The sequence below is a fragment of the Platichthys flesus genome, chromosome 8 (assembly GCF_949316205.1).
Source record: "Platichthys flesus chromosome 8, fPlaFle2.1, whole genome shotgun sequence".
NCBI classification, from domain to species: domain Eukaryota; kingdom Metazoa; phylum Chordata; class Actinopteri; order Pleuronectiformes; family Pleuronectidae; genus Platichthys; species Platichthys flesus.
The window spans coordinates 11,664,591-11,690,140 of NC_084952.1; the positions used below are offsets into that span (position 1 = coordinate 11,664,591).

Below are 25,550 nucleotides of genomic sequence, written 5' to 3' on the forward strand. Positions count from 1 at the left end.
CTTTCTTGAGACATTTTTATTAAGTTTCGTGCAGCAAACAGAACGACTATGTGCATTATTCTGTGTACATAGGGAAATCTTGGAGAAAACAATCAAATACGTTAAAACAATCAACTGTAAAAATTCACATAGAAAACATTCTCTTAAAATAAAGAATTTAAGAGCAAAGGGAATGACTAAAATTTAAAAAAAGAAGAAGCAGAAAATATTCCAGTGATGTTATATCCTTTCATTTTCTCTCTCTGGTTTAGAACATATTTTGCACTTCAGAGCAGGTGCAGTGGTCTATAGGGTTTTGCACCCAATTATAAATCAGTGTTCCTGTATGAGACTTAAGCACGAGATCAGAACAAAGATGTCTCCTCCTGCTGTTCTGAAAGAAGCTCATTTATTTTGATATGTTAAGTGCCAGTTCATCCAGATATATAGATATATAGATATATATGGAAATGTCATGTTATCACTTGGGGTGTTGCGATTTAAAAAAAACTCCTAAAATTCGGAACTTCTGCAGCTATCGAGCTTCCCCTTCGGCAACACCACGCACTGATCTCCGGTCAGCGGGTTGATAAAAATCACCTAAGTTGGCCCAGTGTTTTTTTTTTTTTATGTCCTGAGGTTGGCAGGGCGAGAGAGTACACGCTACACTATTGCGTTTGCATAGGAATAAATATCGTGTGGAGCAGCTGACATCACCTCTCAGGATTCCTGTCAGATATTACACCGCAGCATCATGGCAACATGTCTGCTGCCGCCTGCCGAATACCAGTGGAAGCAAGGCCAGACATTCAGCAACTTCTGCTGCAGTTCAGTGGGAGGGGAGGAGGGCGAACACACACACACACACACTCACACACACACACACACACATACATACTTGTCTTAGCAGTTTTTGGGCAGTTTTCCAGTGTGCTATATTCTCAGCAGAACGACCACAAAGCTGCTTGTGAAACCTAACATTTATGACAGCATGGTCGGTACCGTACAGTAATTACAGATGGCAAAACACATGCGCACTCGAGCATACATGCACAAACACAGACACTTGTAGGGAGTCGATAGTACACACAAGGCTAAATATAGGCGGCTTATGCTTCTGACTGACACAAACACACACAGTCATTCTCATACACGCGCACACAGGCATGCAAACTGCTCAGACTAGGTTTTGTACGGAAACACCCTTTTTAAATTTTTTTTGGTTCAAGTGACTGTGAAAAAACTTTCTCCCCTAACTTAACTTCACCGTGTAGGTTTGTGAGAACATTAATGTTCGTGAATGAAAAGTTTTCTTTACCGTTGTGTGCATTTGTGGCAACACATTTAAGACATGTTTGTGTTAATAAATCCTCAACATCCCAACTCAAACAAGCAAACAAAACGAAAACGCACCCAGGTGACGACTGCTGTCTGACTGGTCCACACACCACCGCAGTGCAAACTGTGACAGGACAAAACCAGGAAGGGAATTGACAAGACTGGATTTCTATTGGTTGGCACTTTTTCATCAACAATACAGCAAAAATGATTAACATTTACAAACAGTAACATACAGTATATTATGTAGATGTAACACAGTTTGTTGTATGTAAAAAAAAATTATAAATCAAAAAGCGCAAACTGCTTGTGGCTGAAACCTCCAGAGAAATCTATGAAGCACCTGCTGGATAGTGCCAAATTCCAGATGTTCCCAATCTTAACTTGGAATTTGGGCATAACCACAACACAATGGGTGGAACCCTCCTGAGTTAAGTCTTTGGAATTTATCAAAATGCCATTTGATGAACGACGGGTGAGGTGAAAGATGCAGAAATACGGAGAAAGGGAAACAGAAAAAAACAAAAATACATAAACAGATATGTGCACGTGCTGAAAAAAGCAAATGAATATTATCAGGACAATGGCAAAGATCGAAAGGTTGATGAGGGACATCCAAGAACTGAGGTGAGAGCCCCGCACTCATCCTCTGCCTCGGTCCGTCCTCACAGAAGACCCAGACAGCGCTACCCACAAAGTTGCTCCTGTTAAGACAAAGGTCAGAAAAACACGGGCCCTGTTTCCCCTGTAAGACAATCTCAGATAGATGTTGGCCCGTTGGAATGCCTCAGAAATATATCTTTGTCTGTACATCACCCTCTCAGTGAGTAAAAACATTCTGCATGTGTCGTCTAATTAGAGCGAGTGGGCGCAGCCTCCAGTAACTCCTCTAGCGACTCGGCTCCTTCTAGTTTGGGCTCCTCCTTCTCCTCGGTCTTGCTCTTCTTCGCCGGCACTTTACTAAACGAAGGCGTGTCCTCCTGCATCAGCTCTTTGGCCAGGATGTTGGTCACTGCGTTACCAGCTCGTCGGTGGGTGGCTGAGGGAGAGAGAGACAGAGTGAGACACGCAAAATGAGACGTGACGATAAGTTAGAGAAATAGTCGATCACAATAAATCCATACAACGCATGCCATAAAGGGACATATCTGATGCACGTGCAAAAAATGACTTGCTTGCTTCAGGCTTGTCGGTTAAACATACAGCATCACATCTTCAATATGTTAACATACACAAGGCTGCGCACACTCTGTGAGCATGTGTGAGCCTCTGAGGATATTGTAAGCTGCTTTCAGACATGCACTGAACTCTGGGAGATCTCCTGAAATGATCTGGGGGGGGGCCATATATGGACATTCTCCAGAGTTTTTCCTGCCAGGATCCTCGTAAAAACTCTGGAAAAATGTCTGAATGACCTTGTGTGAGAACACAGCAGGATAGTGCCTGGAGGATCCCCCCCAGGCAAGTGGGCACACAAAGAGAACAAATATGTCAGGATGAAAAAGAGGTGTCATAGACATAGAAGAAACCAACAAGGATGTCAACTTGAAAAAAGACAATGTAGATGCAGGACTTTTGGTCAAATGTGTGTATAATTTAACATAAAAACACAAATGAAGTGGTCGTGTATGTGCGTGAATCAGATTGATATCTGGGGCTATTCACTGCTATATTCAGGTTAGACCTGCGTATGAGCATGACGAAGAGATAAGGAGAAGAGGAACGAAACAAACAGAATAAGAAAAGTAGAACTGGAGAAAGTGAGTGTTTTAAAGTAAGGAGGGGAGGAAAAGGAGAAGGCAGAGGCTGAAACACCATGAAGAGTTGGATGATTCATTCTGTGGGAGGATTAAAGCTGCAGCGAAGAATGAAAATGAGACAAACATAGATGGAGAGGAGGAATGAGCCGTGAGGAATGACAGGAATAAGTAGTGGGATAGATCACAGGGGATGTGGTGAAGAGAGATCAGAGATGCACAGGGAGGGAGGAAGAGAGAGAGAGAGAGAAACAGTGCGATGGATTATGCACTGAAGATGCTGTCGTTTTTTTATTCTTCTACCTGCTTACTGTTCCATCCTCTTCTGCCACACACACACAAAAGCTTTTACCTCTCGTTCCCTCACTCTACCCTTTACCACTCTTATATCCTGCTGTGTGGGAGGACAGCTGTGCGGCAGCGGCCATTTTGAATTATATAGGTCAGTGGGAGATAGTGTTTGTGTGTTTGCTGTTATTTTGAGAGCTCCTCGCTCCTCAAGCAGAAGATGGTCTGAATTAATTGTTACAAGTTTAGTATCATTAACAAAGATGGAATGCGTTCCTGCGCTACAGAAGACAAAAATCAAATTCACGATGCAAACCAATAGAAATACACATGCAAATGAACCATGGGAGCAGACGTGACGCATGGTTCTGATGGAAGACAAAAAAGAACACACACATAACACACATAGCCTGACACACAGTTACCGAGCACGTCTCCAGAATGAGCTCTGACAAAGACACAATTGAATCTGGGGAGAAAGAGAGGAGAAGGGGGATCATGTTCAGAGGTGACTTGTCTCGGTTCTTTGTGAGGCTCATCTGGACTGATCAGCACAGACAGCTGGGGTGTCAAACTATCACCTCCAACTCTTTCCTCTGAGAGAGAGTGAGAGACAGAGGAAGAGAGACGCAGATTTCTCCCCATCGCCGACACCGACACTTGGGAAACGCTTTGTCTCTTTCTCAGTCTCCTCTCACATGCCTCCATATCTATTTCCGTCCCAATCCACAGCTCCTCTCCCTCACTCATAAACTTATTAATTAGAAATTATGCAATTGACCCAAAAACAGAGAGAGAGAGGGAGCGCAAGTACGTGTGGTTGCCAGCGTGGGTGTTGCTCTACATGTATTCGCGCTGTGCTGAACGTGTCCTAAAAAAATCCAACCCTGCAGAGAAAAGCTTTTGAAGAGGCCGTCAAACAAGCTCCTCTCCTCTTCTCTTCTCTCCTCTCACTTCCCTCTCCTCTCACTCTCGGGAGAAGACATGGAGGAGGATAAGAGTCAGGATCAGAGGGTTGTGTTGGAAGCAGCATGGGAAAAAGATGAGATGAGACAGAAACCTGCAGATTAACGTCATGACAGGAAAATTTCTTTCCATATTTAAATATAGTTAGAATACAGGAACTCACACAAACTCAGGAGCAGAAACATAATGTAATAAACAGCTCAGAAAGTATGAACAGGCAGTTTGGTTTGGTAACACATGAGTCAAAGAAAAAAAGAAAAACAATTCTGTTCTGTTCTTGTATTCTATTATTATACTACAAACAGTTTATCTTTGTGCAGCACTTTCGCTATCACACATCAGCAACACACTGTCAGTACAGCCATCAGGGGGCAATATGGGGTTCAGTGTCTTGCCCAAGGATACCCTGGAGGAGCCAGAGATCGAACCACCAACCTTCTAGTTAGTGGACGATCCACTATACCTATACCTGCCCTTGGAGGGTGTGATCTAAGCCTAAGCCCTTTCATTTGTAATACTTATAAATCGGTCAATTGTGATATATACTTACATACCAAATTTTGTGTGGCTCTGAAAGGAGCTATTCAAAACCTAAGAACATAACCAGGATGATGAGACGTCAGATCCATTGTTGAAAGACTGTTTTTATGTCTGTTTACCGGCGTGTGTAAGGGTGAATGAGTGAGCTTGCAGGCCGCGAGTCGATCAGGGTTACAAAGAGTGTAGTTAAAATATCATCTGTAACAAATTACACACCAGGAGACTGCTTAATGACTGCCTGCTGACGGAAAGAACGCTTTGTTGTTACAGTATACGTGCGCTGCCCTTAAGAGGGGAAAACACAGAAACATGGAGAAGCGTGAGGGAACTAGCAAGAGTAGAGCTGTTTGTGATGCGAAGACAAGATTGTTGCTTCAATGCTGAAGAATATAGAGAATGCTCAGCTATGAACTGATCACAGATTTTAACGACACCTAATGACAGTGAAGTCAGCATGGTGCGATGTGTGTATGACAAGGAAGCAGCCGTCTTCACACTTTGCACCAGTCACGTGATGGTGACGGTGCCTCCACTAGCATGATGGTGTGTCTGCAGATGGAGGCTTGATCTTCATCAGTGTCTCCGGCTAAGCGGGGACTCATATCGCCCTCTTCAGGCTACACCGAGTAACACACTGCTGCTGCTCTGCACTAGAGGACTGTGGGAAAGAGTGACGTCATCTAACACCACTAGAGGCTTGTGTCTCTGGGTAAATACTGATGGGCAAGAATAAATTTCACAGTATGTCACTGAATGTGCTAAACTGGCACATATACGTGGTCTGAATGATCTTTGTGAGGGTTAAGAAGAGGAAGCACAGGCCAACATCTCTTCTTCATGAATGGTTTGATTGATGAGTGCTCTCCTATTGGTCTGAATTAGCTCTGTTGTGTGTGCGTGCGCAAGTCTGCGTGTGGGCACAGATCTTTGTAGGGGGATTTTTCTTTTTTCTAAGAGCAGACTGTCTGCAGAGGCAGCGTGTGCCTCTATTGTTGCCCCTTATCTCCCCCACCCTTTCCTTTGACTGCTGCTTTGTCAACTTGTTGCTACTGTGATTGGTTGTTTGGGCGAGGGTCAAGACCCAGCAGATGTGTCTATAGTGAGCGTTTAGACACGTCATTCCTTCACTTCAATTGCTTTTAGAGCACAAACACATGAATTAGCCAAATGTAGCCAAGCTGACAAGTCTGGATTCTTAAAAAAGGACATAAAGAGACATTGCGATCAGAATATAAAGCTAAAAATGTGATGGTGTTTTCGAAAATAGGCAAGGTTGTCTGTGCTCTGGAACGTAATGTGCGTGCCGGCCTGTGTATTGGTATGCAAACGTCATCCACGTTGGTCTTTGTATCGGCATGTGGGCATCTGTCTGTGTGTGTCTGTGTAGAGGGGGCTAGACAGACGGTGGGTAGACAGCTGAGGATCCCCCGTGCCATCTATTTATTCTATACAACCAGCACAAACACACACACACAGTGGCCTGAGGTGCAGGTCAAAGGTGGGAGCCTCTGCAGCCTCGTGACTTTTGTGTTCAGTCACACTGCTGTGACACAATGAGCATGACAACACACTCAGTGAGCCCTCAGTCGGCTTTTAACAGCAAGCTGGTGACGTCTGCAGCCGCCACAGCTGTGACTGGATGAAGACAAAGAGGAGGGACACACTTCACGTAATAAAGACCATTACATGCACAATGGCAATCAAAAGCCCCACAGGGGGAAAAAGTAAAATAAAACAATGTATGTTGTTAAATAGAAAATATTGCCTGTGTTTTGAAGGCAAAGTCATATTAGCAGTAATCATGGAAATATCCCATCATGGTTTGTGTAAATTAATTTCTTCTGTATAATAAAAAGTAATGTCAGATCTTAAGGCACCTAGAATGACTCAGGGAGTGAGTTTCAATGTGACATACTATGAGTAAGGTTATAGGGTATATAATTAGGTTATTTGCATTCATGATTCTAAAAATTACAAATGCAGGTTTAAAAAGGCTTTTTAAGACCCAGATTGAGTAGCATGAGTATGTATAAGGTAAACTTTCCCCTCAGCACTAACATTATTCCCACTTAATACTTTACTTAGCTTAAATGCAAACGAATTAGCTTATGACATGCATTAAATGATGAATAAATAAGTAAACTGGCACTAGTACCTGTTTTTTTCATGTGCAAGGGAATCGTGTTGGAATATCAGGAAGCTGAATCTCTGTTTTATCAAACGACGTCATTTTGATTGAATAGTTTATTTCCTTGTTTGTCTTCACTTATGTTTAATTATTAACCATTCAATTGGATGAACCTGGGTTTTGCATTGGTAGTGCCATTATGTGAAATCTGATCTACAATACCACTGAACACAATAGTTTAAATAAATTGTGTTTTAACTGCATGGAAACTTAATAAGAACGAGGAGCAATGAGCAACTGGTTCAACTGGCTTTAGTACTGGTGACATTATCCCTTACAATCATTGGAGGGCAAGATGAGAAACCTATATCACCAAAAACTATTACTCTATGACCAGCTTCAAATGTTTTTAATGACAGAAAAGCAATGTAAATCTTTTACATAAAGTGTTAACCTCGAAGACTCAAGAACATTAGTCCCATTTAACCCCAGCTGTGTTATTGTACTGTGTAATGTTATTGTACAACAGAGGTGGGGGAACTTCTGACGTCCGGGCCACAAACAGCCCACATGACTTAAACACAAAGAACATATTATAAAATAGTAGAACATTTCCTTCAGGTCACTCCTTCTGTCTGTTTGTCTTTCAGGTCACAGTCATGGTGAAAGAAACACACATGGTGACTGCACAGAACTAATAATAGATGTGGGATTTTATGTTTTACAAGGGTCTGAGAAACCAGTGCGCCAAGTTTACGGGTAAGCTATCGCAGTGATGGAAAGGGGAAACCTTGGGTGTCATTACAGCTGAAAACATGCAGCTAAAAACAAGATCAAGAAATTAGATGAATTAATAAGGACAAACGCTGATTAAAGTTAATTATCTTTGGCAGAGTTTGGTGCCTAACAAGAAACTTCTAAAAGACTGATTGTTAATATTCTGACAGAGACAATTGTGCGGTTTTGTGTTGAGTAAGCTAGTTAAGTAGTGAAGAAGCTGAAACCTAATTCAAAAGGTATATTTGTGAAGGAGCCTGTCGGTCGCTGTAAAGTTGCTGCAACATACAAAGTGAAATTGTTTAGAGTTGCAGAGCAAATTACTGCTGGAATCAGCAAGATATTCAAAAAAAGATGCAGTCCTAGTCATTGCATTAGGCCATGATGTCTAAATTTCCACAATTGTAATGAACCTTGTGAGTAAGAAAATTCCCCAGCTCGGCTATAACACAAGCACAGAACAAATTAAAAATAACTTTTCTCCAGATGTAATTATCTGTATACACTTTACTACCCTGTATGAGCCACATTTTATAGATGTTCTACATATTATGTAACAAACACTACAAATACTCTCCCTGTGTAGTGTGTACATGAGCTGGATAGAGCAGTGGTTTCCAGCCTACTGACTGAGGCTGCCTGTCGCCGACCTAGTGCATATGTATCAGTTGATCCAAAGTCAGGATGTGCCTCCTCCTACTTCGGCTTTACTTAATTGAGACTCAAACAAACATGCACAGTCACAAGCACGAAGACCCCTCCTATTGTGTGGGTGAAAGACTTGAAGCCCTTCCTGGCTGGAAGAAGCAGAGCTGGCAAGTCTAAAGGAATGGCCTTTAAACATTAAAGAAGAAAATGTAAACTTCTCACACATCTGAGATTGCCAAAAAAATCCCATAGTTGCTTCACAAGCTTCTAATGAGCCAAGGTAAACACTAAACTTGGGCAAAAGAAAACCAGGGATGAAAAGGCTGTGGAGGAGAGCAGACTGGAGGAGGCAGTGAGCAGAAATGTGATACATACGGCCACTTTCCTACCACAGACCAGTATGCGTAGGTAGGAAAGCTCACGCTCCCTTTCTCTGTCTCACACACACATGTTCAGGTATTTCCTGTTAGGAGTGTGAGTCGGCCAAACAGCATTGCGGGTGACTGACTGAGCCCTCAAATGGGCCCCATTCTTAGTCATAGAGTTCTCCTTCCTCTGCTCACTGCGTCTCCCCCTCTTAATGTTGTCTGACTCAGTTTACTGGTGACGAGTCTGAGCCTTTTGTACTAACAACTGTGAACTGCAATAATTCATCAGTGTGGCACAAGCCCTGTTTTACTGTGATGGAAAATTACAAAATATGGAAAACAAGTTGGAGGGACAGAAAGAAAGGAAGACACAGAGGAAGAGAGAAAGCAAGAAATAAATCAGGCAAGAGAAAAGACGGACAACAAGCAGGCGAGAGAGAAAATATAAAAGCCAGTGAGAAAGAAAGCAAGAAAGAAAAAGAGCATTCTACCCTTTAGTTATTCCACTCTGGATCACCGCTTCACATCTGGCTTCTATTGACGGAGGGATTGGGTTGCACACACTCTTCCTCAACTTCTCTTATGTGTGAATATGCAACCCACACACATGTATGTGAATACACACACACACACACAAGTCACTAGAGTTAATGGCTATGGAACTATTTCCCACTCAAATGGTTCCACATGAGTTCCTTAACACCAGGAATCATGTTCCATACATCCAAACAGCTCACATGACCTCATTTTTATCTGCTTGGTCATTTCCACTAAATGTGGCTTCTTTTTTTTTTTTTAACTAAAAGAAGAGAGAGAAAAACTGTCCAGTCTCCAATAAATGCAGCTGGATTTAGCAGAGGAAGTAACTTAACAGAAAAATGGCCTATCTCTATGAGCTGACAAACTGAATTACATTGCCTGATTGAGAATCAAATCAGGCTGGGTATGTGATGAGGAGTATGATCTGAAAAACATTTTATCCACAGATAAAATAGAACGTTGAATTACTGTAATTCAACAGGTTCTAGAATCACCTCATCGTGAGCTGTGGATTCAAACCCTTCGAGAAAACCATGTGAAACAAGTTTGTATTACTTCCATACTCAGGGTATGGACAGGTGATTTCCAGTTTTTCACATCACACTTGTGTTAGTTGTATATATCGGACCATGATAGACTTCTTACTATGTCTTACTAACTATGACATAGTTTCTCTAATGAAGAAAAACACTGCAGTAGTATGGATGTAGCCTTGAGGCCAAAGTCTCTCCTTCACCATGAGATGAATTTAACAAATGGACTCAGACTCATAGCTTCCAACTTTTAAATGGAGTATAAATATTAAAAACAGATTTTTGTGAGGAGGGGGACTTCATATAAAATATGTGTTGTCTAACAGTGATATCACTTCCTTCAACTTTCTTCCTACACTGGTTTACCCTCCTTGGCTCAACAAACATATTTCTCTTATATTTTCCTATTTTGCGACCACACCCTCATCAATCGCTCCCCTTGTAAGTATCTTGCTGACCACACTGACCCTTGGCACCCTCCCCTCTTCTTTTGTTGTTATACCAGCTCCTTGTAGAATTGGATTTGAGGCATGCTAACCGTGGTCAGCGAATACCTACCGCAACCCTCTGAGCCATGAAACATGTGGTACAAAGACAGGAGAACAAACATATCTGCTCCTGTGCCTTGACAGAAATAAAGAGACAGCGAGGAAGAGGCAGAAATAGGTCTCATATGGTACATGTGTTTCAGGATAGTGCGCATGCCATAAATGTGGATAAAGAATTACCTGAGATCTGTAAATCAAGTGAGACATGACATTTTGAAACATCCACATGTTTCGTGGGGATCTACAGTTCTGCTTCTGTATGTTTACCTGCTTGCCGGGGTCCTCTCTTTCTCCTGAAAGCAGCACCGGACTGCAGTGCCTCCAACAGGCCATCCATGATACCAGTTTCATCACCCTCTGTAAACAGCAACAAAACATGAAATCAGGAATGCATCATCAACCACAGGAGTAATCAACACAAACCAACACGCACACAACCTTCATACACACACATTTTCTATCCCTCCCACAAAGCAGTGTATTTTTTTTAAATCCTCCACACATATCTAGCAGACACACTAACACACATGCAGGCAGGAGTTCATTTACCAGCCACGTGGCCACTTGAGCAAATGAGCTATATTAACCTAGATAGGCAGTGACCTAGCTCAGCTAGCGTCACTGCCAGGGGGCTAAACATTAAACTACAACACAAACACACCCTTATTGGAAACACAAAGACTATACCTGCAAATAAACATTAAAATACTGTGGAATAGGACTGTAGCTTACAGATGCAAGGCTCTTTATATCTCTGTGGGTGTGAAAGTACAGTTTGTATGGGTGGCCTTGTTGTTTGTGTGTTTGTTTACATCAATATTCTCTGCACAGCCTCAGTGGCTGGTGGCCTTAAATTAGGAGTGGGGGCCAAACCAAGGGAGGGGGGGTACTCCATGGTAATGCTGCTGTGTGAGTGTTGTCATGATTGTTTTGTGGGCAAGATTCAGTGGCACAGCTCAGCGCTCAGGCAGATGGTTTTAATTATTTCTATTTGAAGCTGAAACAGACAGAGGGGGCAGTGGGGCTGGGGGTTAAAGGTTTATGTCGTCGCCTCCCAACCCCCAAACACAAATACACACACACACACTATTTAATCCTGCAGTAAGCCATGAAGCAGATGGCCAGTGGTCTCGCCTGTCATGTCAGAGAAAGTCTCTCAGACATTCACAGGGCCCTTGCACAGCTCACATACACCCCTCAATGTCCATGTCCTGGAACTGCATACACACTTTAAATTGATGTAGGCCACGTTTTCTGTCTTCTGGGGAAACACATCTGGCACATTTCCGCTTACGCTAATCACATGGTTGGCTTAAACCACGAGTGGAAGCACAGAGACACACAAACCTATTTGTGAAAATGTACCGTAGGCAGTAGAGGGACCACACAATGACCTGGCTGTGTATGAAACAGACTTCTTGTTGACCGACTGAACTCCCGACTAAAACTAAAAAGTCCCGGGGCCTTTGTTCTCTCCAACCCTATGCAGTTCTATTTTGTTTTTATGAGACTGTGGCCGAGAGCAACACTATTCGATAAAAAACATTTATGAGTGTTCTTACAACAAAGAAAAGTTGTACAGAATTTGGTTTGTTAGCACCTAGTAACAGTTTAAATAATGGTGAGGGGAGGCGCTTGTTGATAATCATGTACTTTTGGCAAATCACAGGATTCTTCTGTGGACTTGACATTTAAACACTAGCTTATTACTGACAATTTATACAAAATAAGGGTTGAACTGGCTTCACTTATTGCAACAATGCACCACACACACACCGTGACACAAACAGCAAGGTTTTGCCTGAAGGAAGACAGAACATAAGGCAAATTAATTAGTGTAATAGCATTAAGACCATGAGCTGTTGAAGATGTCTCTGTGGAGCCAATCTATGGCACACACACGGAACGCACATGCGCACACACATGCGCACACACATACACACAGAGGAGGGTAGAATGTTGTGTGGAGCAATAGCACCCCTAACGGTTGTTCACACAGTAGCAGATGAGAACATGGATAAAGAAATGACAGAGAAGAGAAGTGGAGCAACGACATAAATAAAATAGAAAAATTATGGAATAAAAACAGAGGAAAAGATAAAGCATAAGAGAAGGAAAGACAGCGTTCAACTGAGTCTCGGGCAGATTTAGCATCTCTCTATTGTGACATGATTGTGCCTCTCCTACAGTCAGCGGGGGTGAGCGATCAGGCCATGCTATCTCATCCCATGTGATCCCTCTCTCACCATGTGCCTTTCTCCTGTCCTCCTCTCCTCCTCTTAACCTTCTTTTCTGAGAGATGACAACACAGACTAATCCGCAAGAGAGCATCTGCTGACCTACCCTCCTCCCTCCCTTTACCATCCCCCTCACTACCACCTCTCTTGCTTTCTGAGTGGAGCACAAGCACTCCCGGTGGCCATTCCCATACTAGCAGCTGCATGGGTGTGTAAATCACACATGCACACACCCCACATTCAAAGGAAAAGACAGCCTCAGACAATCTTTTACAGACAGTACTGACACCTAGCTGTGGCAATAAGGAATAGTTGGTTCCCAAACAGCTTTGGCGCATGTCCAAAGATAAAATATGTAACAAACAGGAATGGATTTTTTCATTATAGTGTTAAGAAAGAGTCATCAGATCAAATTAGAGCAAAGACTTTACTCTAACCACAGATGGTGAATGTGGACCTTTGGGTGTGGCATCTGCCAGTCTCACACACTGAATCCTGAATCCTCTGCGTTACCAAGAGCACCACAATGTGAATAAAAGCTCTTATTAAAAAACAATCTCAAGTTCTAAATCGATGACGTATAACAGGAGGACTGTTTATTCACAATACCCATCATCACATGCTTAGCAAATGTGAGGCCCTGCTGAGTGGAGCGTCTGTGCGTCCGTCTGACTCACACAGGAATGACAGGGCCACAAACTGCAAACACACACTGACCTTGCAGGGTTTAGCCAACAACTGGGACATTATGTTTACTCATTCTAAGAGTTCATGAGATAGCAAGGGTATGTGAGTGGATAAGTGGGAGCCAGGGAACCAGTGGAGATTTTCAGCATGCGAGAGACTGGTCGCTGAAAACAACCATTGTGTCAAAGCCACCCAGTATAAAGGTCATAAACAAATACGGAACAAAGAACAGGTGTGTGTAGGGCAGATTTTCGTGTGGGTGTTGAATGACTCGAGGCAACAGGGGCAGTCAAATATACCACCTGTATGTAAATGATCCCACGAATCCACTCACACATCATCTTTGAAGCACTATTATGTTCCATTCGCACATGCCCCTAGGGACTAAACATGAAATTTGACTATCTTACTTTCTATCAGAAACTGTCTACCCCGACATTGAGGCAAAATATTCCAAGTGGGTTGCTGTGTCTTTAAGTGCCCTTTAAATTAACGGCTGACAGAGTGGGAGGGAAAAGGGAAAAAAACAAGAGGGAGAGATGGAACAAAAGTAAGAAAGAGAGGAGAGGAGAAGCCAGCTGGATCATGGAGGAGTAGGAGAAAGGCCAGAAAGACTTTTATTAAAAAGGGTTCAGAACACACACACACATACACAGTTTGGCCAACGCAACATTTCTCTAACACAAACCCTGACTGAGTAAAAGACACGGGGGCTCTAGCAAATTTTGACTTAGGAGTCCCAGGAGAATCTGAGTGGAGCCACAGAAAAGAGGAATGTGCTGAAACTAGGTCAGAGTCAGAGAAAAGGGGAAAAAAGTGCCTGAGCATGAATGTCTGCAAGGGAGGATTGGAGTTTTAACTGTGTGTATACAGGGACGAGTGTGCGATAACGTGTGTGTTACACAGGACAATGTACCCCAAGCGTTTTACAAAGTATAACAGCATCTCATAGAGGGGAAGAAACGTGTGTTTTGGGGTGATAAAGAGATTTAACCATCCTTTCAGTTCTCTTTAATGGAGGCAAATACCCTTTTTTCACCAGGAGTGAAAAGAGGTCCCTTTGTTTGCCTCCTCCTCACTATATGTGGAGTTGCCTTGTCATGTGTTTACTTCAAAACAAGGGTCATCAACATTAGATTAACTCCGGTCTAAAAACTGATGGGATTCTCTTTCACTCACACAGACACACACAAACACACACACACACACACATATTCTACAAAAGTGTGGACTCTGACTGCCCCCAACTGGAGTCTGAGGGAAATACAAAATGAAAAGATGTGGAGCGAGTCACTCTTTCTTTCAGTCACATATGCAGGTAAAGAAATATGATCCAGATATTGTGACCTGTGTTGATGTCGGGGAGCTTGTTCCTTTTCAGTTTCTCCTCCTTCTCCTTCTCCGCTTTTTCCCGAGCCAGCTTGGCCTTCCTTATCTTCTCCTCAGCCTCCCTCCTCTTCTGATTCTCCTTCACCGCTTGCTGTCGGGGAAAGTTAGTGAGAAGGAGAAAATATACATGAAGTAAAATAATCTGTTGGATGATTTTGTATGTTAACAAAACTTAAATCCACTTCAGTGGATGGCAGTTATCCATAATAACTGGTAAAACAAGTTACTTCCATAGAGGGACCTCACAATGGCACATTTACAGCTGATGTATAAACTGATAATGGAGTCACTCCCTTTCATTATTGTGTCAATACAAACAGGTGCACCGGCTCCTGTTTTATTCGATCCGGGCTTGACATTATCTTTCATTGACTTTTTCTTCCCCAACTCCATGTGTGTGAGCCTTTGCACTGTATGCATAACAATGTTTTTGAGTGTGGTCAGGAAACATGAAAACCCTACTACCCCCATTTTGAATGATATGACACTTGGGTTTGTTTAATCACATAAAAACACTGACGCACCTGGAACATGTTCTTAAAGGTGTTGAGTTCCCCGAAGAATTCCTCAGCAGACATTTTTCTCGGGTCAAAGACAAAATATTCTCCCAGGTCAGAATACTGCTTCTCCATATTCTTATGCATCAGATCCAGCTTCTCATATTGCTCATGGGCACTGACCACAAAACTGTGGAGACAATGTGTTAAGGAACACGGAACCACTATCTCTTCATGTTAATTAAGAGGTCATCAAAATGCAATCTTAGGATGTATTGGAATGGTAAATAACCACATTCTATTTGAAACAGAATAAGAGGATATAGACATCTTTTCTGCAAACTGGTCCTTGTCATTTTGCGGAGGAGGGAAGGTTTCCAGATCCTTCTCCAGGTTCTTGATCTGACGGCCCATCTGTTCTATGCTCCTTTGAATCGTCTCTGCAGAAACTGTTGGGGACAGGAGGGAAATGTTAATGGTCAATCAGATGGACATAGTATCTGTTTTTTTCATTTGAATAAAAGTCCTGTTGTGAATAATATGAACATGTATGATCCATACGAGTGTAAATTCTAGTCATACTGGATGATACTGTGGGGAAATGAACATATAGAGGTCAGTTAGATGACCCACGTACCTCTGCTGGCCTTTTCCACATGGATGAGCTCGTCTGTAAAGCTCATGATATCAGGATACTGCTCCTGGCACACATTGGCGAGGAAATGGAGCAGTGTCTGCTTCAGATCAGCTGACTTGGTATCACGCAGCTGATTGGAAGAGGGATCGATTAAAAAGGGTAGACTGGTATGGCAATCAATCAAAAGTTATTCAATGTCTGCATGTATGTGCTGTCAGTGTGTTACACTTTCTATATGTGCTAAATATGCTTTAAAAGCATTTAGCATTGATGCACTGTTCTCTGAGTGTCGTTTGTCTATACTACATTAAATACATTAGATGTAATATGGTATAAACCTTCGTTAGAGAAGACATTTTAAACTTTCAAAGCAGGAAAAGTACAGGTGTACATAATTACATTAAATACTGTCTCATTGGATCATTATTGCTATCAGGAAGATGTGGCCCTTTCTTTCTGTGACAAGTCAAAATGTCTACTATAGATTTCTTGTTGCTACACAAAGTTTTGCCATTTTCAGACATGAACTCCGGAAAATATCACGCCAACTGGAAAGTCTGGACTTTGCCTTTCACATATGGAGGAAGCAGCAGGAGATTCCCCGGGTCGGACATTCAGAACAACAGGAACATTTCCAGTGGAATCAGGTGAGAAACCCTAACCATCACATTTAGCCCCCCTGGACAATTTCAGGAGGATATCAGTAGTTCATGTCCGGGTAGCATCAGTGTGCTACTGAAGGGACTATGGTGTCACCTGTACCTGTGTATTTGTGTATGGATATTTGTGATATTACATACCTAGATACTACTGAAAAGGTGCAGGGGAAAACCCTACATGTTATTGTCTACATACACATCTCCCAGTAGATCACCCCTGGCCACTTGCTATAAAACTGAATCATATGGCATGTCCACACTTGACCTCAGGAAATAACGCAATAGGTAAGAGTAAAGGCTGGTTTTCATTTTGTGTCTATATTGATTGGCTACTCCTCCTATTACCTTGCACAGGTATGAGATGGAGAAGCCAAATGCCTTTCCATTGCGAGAGCCAGAGTTCATGTAGTTCCCAACGAGGAGGATAATCTCTAGCAGCGTGGAGAAGTTCTTGCTCTGCCTGAGCTCCTCGCAGGCTGCCGTCACAGACACCACATCCGGCTTGATGTTGTTCAGCTGCTCCTCAAACTGCAGCTTGAACAGGATGGCCTCGAGACGTGGCATCAGTTTTTTCACGGAGGACATCTGCAGAGAGTGAGGGGGGGGGGCTTCATCCATTAATCACACTTTCCACAGTTGAACAAAGCAGTCTGTATTCAACAGGCAGTGTTTTAATATAGCGACAAATGCATGACTATCTCACTCGCTCAGCATTTTTCATGCCTCATTTGTCATCACACTGATTTCCTCGCTGCTTTGGGGCAAGTCACATTCAAGTCAGCTGGCAATTCAAATAATAGTTATTAAACTTGCCGTTTGTTTGTGTGTGTTTTAGGTTTGTTAGTCTCATCTCACCACTACTCCAAACTGTTCAGCCTCAGCCAAGTCATCGTATTCATCCTTCATCTCTCCCAGGGTACTCAGCTGTTCTGATGATGGCAGCTGTTTGACCAGGTTCTACATGGTAATAACAGAGAAATCACACAAGATTAACTGGATATGGAGACACTTGTGTCTATGTCACAAACTTCTCAATGAAAAGAAACTTTAGGTCTTACAACACAGAAATATTGGTCACACAGTGCAAAGTGATTTAGTGATTGGAACATCTTGTTTGATTGAAATAAACAAATACAGACAACTGTGTACGTTGAAATATAAATAACCAGCTTTACCAAATATAAGTAAAATTACAACTCCTCCCTTAATAAACATTATAATTAAGATGTTTCTGTTATTAATATTTTAGTACCAATCAATTAAATCCTGTTATCTAAACATAAAGATGTGACATCTGCATTAGCCACTTTGCTAAACTCTTTAGCAATTATTCTAATATTGAAACTTTATGTCCAATACAATACCATGGCATCAACTACACAAAGTAATGGAAATAAATACTGTGAATGAAGCTACTTATTCATCTAAATGAGCAGTACCACAATCATCTGTACTTTAATTATCAAAGATTTCTGCAATGGTGATGGTCACTACTCAAGAATAAGAAATAATGGTGAATTCAAAACAAAATACACTTAATTAGTATTCTGCCCATTTACTCTGTGTATAGACTGTGAAGCAGATCTGAGCTCAGTACCTGAACCAGGGACTCTGTTAGGATCTTCTCATTGACCTCCAGGACGGCATCCTTGATCTGTTCATAGGGGAGACGGAACGATCCCAGGAAAATGGCTGCAAGCATACGAAATACAGAACATATTTAAATCCAACTGGTATTTAGTTGAGCGTGCTTTAGAATTTACTTTTCAGTGAAGGAGTTCATTCAATGTACTTGATACTCCCATGAAATTGGAATTGGGGTATCAAATGTCAAAGTGTGGACTTACAGAGGTTCTGTGATGTCTTGGGGTCAATAACCTTGAGCTCCTTCACCTTTTTCTTCTGCAGCTGCTTCTCGTCACCACCATCCTGCTCCTTTTTGGCTGGAGAGTTGGACAAAGAAATCCAAGGGGAGGTTGTAATGAACAGAAAGGGACAGAGGAGACTTTCTTAGAAATTACATATATGTGACTTTCAGATAACTAGTACAGCTAGCTATAAATAGAAACGATGTCAGACAGAAGGGCAATGGTGAAATCGGTGGGTTCTGTGGATTTGAGCGATGGACAGAGGGCTCATGTGATGGCTATAACAACAGACAGACTTGATACAGCCTTCACTTTTTTTGCCCTTTCCCAACTGTATGGTGTCACGGAGGTGATAGGATTATTGCATCATTGGCCTTTGGTAAGCCTGAACTACTATGAAGTGGCTCTAACACTGGAGGAAACATATCTATGTGTGCGTTTATGTGTGTGTGTGTGTGGTAAATTTGGTCAGACATTTGATAGCTGAAGGCATTCAAAGTTTGCAGTCAGATTACACAGTACTATAACACATACATACTTCAAATTAACTTACTCTGACAAGGTCAGGTCTCTGTCTGTGTGTGTGTGTGTGTGTGTGTGTGTGTGTGTGTGTGTGTGTGTGTGTGTCAGTGTGTGTGTGTGTGTGTGTGTGTGTCAGTGTGTGTGTGTGTGTATAGCTTACACCTATTAATACAAGTTGTTATATAAGTTGACATGATATTAAATGCACCGGTAACTGTTCAGTCCCCGGGAAGAGAAACATGGTAAGGAACTCCTCTAACTGTGTAAACACAGTACATAAATTTTTTTATCTTTTCCTTTGCCTCTGTGTTTCAAAAACTATGAACATATTTGTCTCTCCGATATTCGTCTGTTTCTCTAGCTCCCTCTTCAGGTCTAGTTATTCTCGGTATATGATTTTTGTATTCGTCTCTCTGTGGCCTTGTCCTCGTCTTATCTCTTTAAAAACAAGGCAGGAAACAAGAATTGTTGTCTGGAAATCCGCCAGAGACAACGCTGGTACAGCACATACAGTACGAGTGTGCTGACCTTCTTTGTCACCTAGTATCTGAAACACAAACAATGTGAGTCAAATTCAGTCCCTGTTTGCTGAGCAGCCCATCTGTTTCCACAGCCAGGTGATGACCTCATATAATGTCATCTGAAGCTATAATAAAGCCTTGATCTGGCCTGAAATCATAATATTGAATAATAAAGGTGAAATGTTGTGGGGAATTTCTAACATCTGCTTTAATCACATCTATAAGGATTACCTAACCCCATTAAACCCCCCTTTTCTGACATCCATTCATTTCTTCTCTACTTTGTTAAATTAATGAAAAATCGTTTCATTCACGCAGTTACGGAGACAGCCACTACAGCATAACTACCCATTCATTCATCGGCCCATCCTTCCATATGTCCAGTCAAACAGTGCTTTGTCTCTAGTGAGAGGCCAAGTTGGACAGTCTGTTAACGAGTCTTGTCCTCTTAATGAGCTCCACGTCGCTCCGTGTAGCCATTCATTGAGTACAGAAACATACACACAAAACAGTCAGTCGGTCAGTGCACTGGGGCCTCAGTAAGTCCCAGTGTATCACTCAGTGTCAGCTTGATGAAACTCTTCTATCAGAATCAACGATCATCGTTTCTCAAGTTTGAAATCTGATCCGTTTGAACTCTTCTGCCATATACCTGTAATGTCTGTTCTATCACTGTAATCAGCTGCGTGCATTTCTTATTGTGAATAAAAACTATTGAGTGTCCAGCTCTCCAGCCGGAGTCCCCGCTGAGACTAGGAAACCATAACAGGAAGTGAACCGGTGCACACACACACAGGGTAGGAAAACCCACCAGGACATCAGAGAGGAAACAACATAAATATCTTTGCAAGCAAACACATAAACACAGCTGAAGGGCCGGAAGAAACTCAAAGGAGGTGACCGGAAGTCACAAATTAACATCTTAACACAGAGACACGGACGGGGAGACTGATAACAACCTAAAATCATCAACTTCTTTAAGATGGGGCCATCTAGAAAATGAGGGAAATAAAATCTTTTAAGATAAGGGTGAGAGAAATAAAGATAAATATTAAAATCAGTGAAGCATAAGCACAACAAACTCTTGTATGCACAGTTAAACATGCATATGGAGATTTATACAAAGACAAGTGTACATGCTACAGCGCAAATGACTGTGTAACCTGGCCAGTATATGATCTCAACAAGGACTAATCCATATAGTCTGGGATTTAGTAATCTAGTGACAGCATCATGTCACTAGGTCAGTATGTGTGTGTGTGTGTGTGTATCAGAGAGATGGAGAACTGACAAGTGAGCATGTGTGTGTGTGCATCTGTGCTATAATAGACACAGTGCCAGCTGTGCTCTAGCCAATGAAATCAGTCTATGACATCATGGCTGATTCATAAAATGGGGGTCTGGTGTGCAAGAGTGTAAAATGGCTGCTCCGTGTTTTCCACATGCACAGCCGTTTCATTTATGAGCCAATGGCACCTCTGGTGGAGGCTATCTAGCACTGCACCACGTTGCACTTAGTCATTGCTGGGGAGGAGAGGCGATGACAGAGGCAGAACACAACTGTTACCAGACACACACACACACACACACACACTCACTCACTCACACACACAACTCAAGCAAATATGAACACACTTGCGGAGTTCTGACATCCACATGTTTTATCGTTCCAGCTGCCTTTTTGTTTTCCGTCACACAAAGAAAGACCCTTTTCTGAATACTAATCACTACCACCCCATCTGACTGACACCAACACACACATACACACACACACATTTATCATTTCCTGACCACCTCCCCCCCATCTCTCCAACAGCTGCTTGACACTGAGAGAAAAAAAGGGGGGGATGTGTATGTGGGTGAGTGTGTGCATGTGTGTGTGTGTGTCATTGCATGCATACACATGTGTGTCATGAAAGAAAAACAAAATTCTTCCATTTGTAACTTCTGTTTTTAATTACGAGCAGGAGGGAGAAAATAAATGAAATGGGCAAAGGCAGAGGGATGGAGGGGGAGAGGAGGCGAAGGAAGGGTACAAAGAATCATGAGGAGCCAACTCATGCAGAGTTCTCTGTCAATATGTAACTAAGTGTGTCGTGCATGTGTGTGTGTGTCTCTCTGCACAAAGAGGAGTCTGTTTATCAGTCAGCAGACCTGAGTGCCCCCCCCCCCCCCCCCCTCCAACTCTCTTCCTCTCTTGTTCCCTCACTCCTTAAAAGGAGAAAAATGTGTGGAGGGGAAGATGATGGGTAGTCAGGATTGGAGAAAGAAAAGTAAAAAGGATTAGACGAATGGAAAGAGGTAAAAAAAGAAGAAAAGACAGAGCTAATAAGACAAACAGAGAGAGAGAACAATACACGTTGGAGTTGAGAACAATCTCAACTCCAAAAACTGTTTCAGTCCTCACTCATAGCATCTCTCTCTCTCTCTCTCTCTCTTTCATTCTTTTCATGCAGTGCTTTCATCCCACCATCACCACTCCCTGTTTGTGGAGCACTACAGTATATTTTTAAACCACTAAAAGCTTTCACATGATGTGCTCTTTTGTGTATCCGCCATGCCAAGGGTGCTTTTCATGAGGCCCTCTGGTGGCAACACAGGAGAAAAGCACAGCATTCACTTTATATAACTTTTAAACTAACTTTTTCCATTCAACATTCCAGGGCTGTGGATTGTGTAAACTGGAGCAGAGGAGAGGGTTTAAAGTTTCACCATCAGTTTCTGTGGGGGTGAACTGCTCTTTGGAAAAAAAAAAAAAAGTTGCTGAGGTTGCTCAGGACAGAAAAACGCACAAGACACAAACAAGTCTTTTGCCAACTTTTAACAGCAACACGGACTGAATACGTTTGAGGGAAACTAAATAAGAACACATTCTATTCATGGGTTTAGAAAGAATTCTGAAGTCCTTGTATTAAAAATATTAAAAGGGAAATGAGAAGAACAGAGAGGAGAAGAGAGGGGGGCATAACGTTCTTTGTCTAAAATAAACAGAAGGACAGAACAGTGGCAGACAGGACAGCTGAAGCTTTGGTCCCTTTAAACTTTAAATGTCCAACATTATGTCACTCTCAGAATAAGAATGTGTGTGTGTTACAACCTAAGCGTGTTTGACAGAAGAAGAATAAGGGGGTTTCCACAGTAACCTCGGGTCTGAAAGAGCCCCTTCATCCTGTTTTTCACTGTGAAAGGAAATGAGGAGAAAAGATTCCTGACTGAGTGCGTGCGTGCATGAGTGTGTGTGTGTGCGTGTGTCTGAAAAGGACCAGATGGCAGGGTGGGGCACGGAGGAGGGGGGACGGGGGCAGGATGTGGGAGGGCCAGGATGCAGGGGGAGGGAATATGGGCGTGGCTAAGCTGTGCTCACTTGCGCACCCCTGGTGTATGAAGAGTGTGACTGCACATACAATTAACTGAACTGAGAAAGTTCTATATTATCACATTATTTTTGCGTTTTTAAATGCTAAAATTATTGAGAAAAATATGAATAACTGAACTAGTTTCACTAGAGCACACTTCTCAATTTTTGCTTGACAACAGAATTATTAATAGTGTCTTTATTCATGTTTACTGCCTGATGAAAGACATTTGCATTAACTGTTAAAATAATTTTTCATTATTTCGGTGAACACATTCTAATCATACTAATCTAATCAATACTAAATGGGCATTGTGCTTCTTTGTCATATATTTTTGACAACATAGCATCTTGTTATTTATTATTCAGGGTCACTCAATATGAGTTTTCAATATGAGTTGAGATAAATTGGACATGAGGCAGTATATTAAGTGACCAGTCAATTATTTCTTGAGTGACACCACGTTTCAAATCTATGTTGTGAGTTTTAATAAACTTGTTGATGCTTCAATGACACACTTCATTGTACTTTAAACTAACATAATTACGATAATCTACCATATACCTTCAATGTAAAGTCGATTTTTTATTTGTCAACACAATTTAAGTCATTTTGACTGTTCTATTTATTAAAAACAACGTGCATTTTAGTGTAATCTAGAGTGCAAATGGATTTCCATTTAAATGTATTGACTGGAGGCACAAAGTGTGGCTGCTTCAGTGAGGTTACAGTTTTTACATGGGGTCACAGTGCCCTCCATTGGACAGATTGGTGTACTGCAACCAGACTGCAACTTCACCTGGATACAGTATTTATTACTTTTACACTCCATCACACTCCCAAAACCAGTTGTGTATGTGTGTATATATAGGTGTATGTCAGAAAAAGAGAGAGGGAGAGAAGAATAAAAGCTAAAGTGAATAATGTTCTGCTTGTGATTGTTTGTATGTGACATAAAAAAAAACCCGGGGAGACGGCGCCGGAGAGTGTGTGGACGTGTTTGAAGGGGAAAGAAGGGACAGAGGTTTGGAAACAGTTGGTCCCTGTGTGTCACTGTGTGTCAGTGTTGTTCTCTCAGGGCCACTCTGACCTCCCTCTGCTCTTCTGGCCATGAAGGTCTTCAGCAATGACGCACTCACGGCACGTAACTGCATCGCTGATGGCACGCATACACACACACACACACACAGAATGCTGCCTGCATTGCTGATAAGGTGCACTACAGTCGACACACCGACACAGCACTACCTTGAACTTGAATTTGCACTTGCTGAAACCACACAAACAGCCCATAAATCCCCAAAGCAAATAACAGAGGACACAGACAGACCCCCCCAACCCACCCACACACAAACACAGGGAGAGGTGAGTGGCTATGGTGTGCTTATTAAATCAGTCCTATATCAGCCAGTCTCCTTGGGACAGCAGAAAAGATTTACTACAGCAATTACACTGGCTAATTACAAGGAGGAGAGACAGGGGGAGCGAGGGAGAGCTGGAGAGTCTAAAGGAGAGAAGGTAATCAAATCAAAAGCAGCGAGAGCAAATAAAAGGTGCAAAAACGATAAGGGAGCAAATAAAAGGGAGAAAGATAGAAGTTGGTTGTAAAGGACAAAGATGATGAGGATGTGACCTTGAGACAATCACAATACCCGGGACTTGAATGGGGAACATGGAGACAACACAAAGACACAAAAGTGCAATGTTAAACTCACAAACCACCGGTGTGTGTCAGTGTGAAAAACAGGGAGAGAGGGGGAGAGAGAGAGAGAGAGAGAAAGAAAGAGAGTGAAAAAGAGAGGGAGAGAGACGAACGGAGTGACTCACTGAGTATCTAAGTAGTTTTTCTGTGGTACTCTGGTGTTTGTTATTCACAGTGTGAATGTCCTTGACGCTGCACTGGCCTTCACAGCACAGTGCTCCCTCTATGGGGAGGAGAGTGAATTACATAATTAAGCAGGCTTGCTCAGTGTTATGCTTGGTGTAAATCACCCTGATCTTTGTTCTTTCGCTGTTAAAGACATGCGGTGACGTTGGCAGAAACTTAATGCACTTTGTGTGTGTGTGTGTGTGTGTGTGTGTGAGAGACACACTGACTGATGAGATTAGTGTTCTTTGAAGGACTGACTACCTGAAGGACTCAAACTGAATCTAGTCTGTAAGAAAAGAAATTAACAACTAATAACTTTATACTTAATTGACCCCCTTCATGAATTACAATTTTAACTGGTGCTGTGCCTTACCTTCAATAAACAGCGGAGGCTACAGACTTAAATTGGGGTTTTGTTATTGGTATGGATTCAAAGTGTTGCTCATGGACACATCGAGTCAGGTCGTGCAGTTCAATGGTACCCTCGCTACACACGGCGCCAGCTGCCTACCAAACGTGCTGACATTTCCCTGCAAGTTAAGTGCACTGTTCATCCTGACCGCTTCTATTACATGTGCACAACCATGCAGAGAGTCTCATTTACATGACCACTGAGGTAGAAATGAAAACTTATAAACTGGGTTTCCATCTCAATTAAAAGTTAGATGAACTGTTACACACATTCACCCCATGAGGCATATTTTGCCCCGGTCAAAAGGGATTAGGTTGAAGCGCTCCTGTCAGCCTTCAAATATTCATTATTACCTTATAGAAAGAAAGTAGACACAGAGTGAGTGGGAGCGAGAAGGAGCAAGAAAAAGGGAGAGTGTGTAAAAAAAGAGGGAGCATGGGTAAGAAATAGAGAGGCAATTTATGAATACAAGCAGTCCTGACTCA

The 25,550-nt window shown here is 42.2% G+C and overlaps 1 protein-coding gene across 1 annotated transcript; it reads right to left on the minus strand.

The window, feature by feature from the left end:
- On the minus strand, positions 1–23,937 carry LOC133959225 (protein diaphanous homolog 1). Its single transcript, XM_062394346.1, has 11 exons — positions 23,874–23,937; positions 18,364–18,459; positions 18,114–18,208; positions 17,372–17,473; positions 16,862–17,101; positions 15,858–15,987; positions 15,544–15,669; positions 15,248–15,411; positions 14,682–14,814; positions 10,678–10,767; positions 1–2,356 (listed from the first exon to the last, which is right to left on the minus strand). The coding sequence occupies exons 1-11, from the start codon at positions 23,935–23,937 to the stop codon at positions 2,169–2,171; spliced, it is 1,428 nt and encodes a 475-aa protein (XP_062250330.1). The 3' UTR covers positions 1–2,168.
- Between the last annotated feature and the right edge of the window lie 1,613 nt (positions 23,938–25,550).

Excerpts from the sequence above, each read along its gene's own strand:
- LOC133959225 (XM_062394346.1), bottom strand. The coding sequence starts at position 23,937 with ATGCAGTTACGTGCCGTGAGTGCGTCATTGCTGAAGACCTTCATGGCC. Across the intron at positions 18,460-23,873 it reads GGCCAGAAGAGCAGAGGGAG|CCAAAAAGGAGCAGGATGGT; the intron begins GTCAGAGTGGCC and ends CCAACTCTCCAG. Across the intron at positions 18,209-18,363 it reads CAAGACATCACAGAACCTCT|CCATTTTCCTGGGATCGTTC; the intron begins GTAAGTCCACAC and ends GTATGCTTGCAG.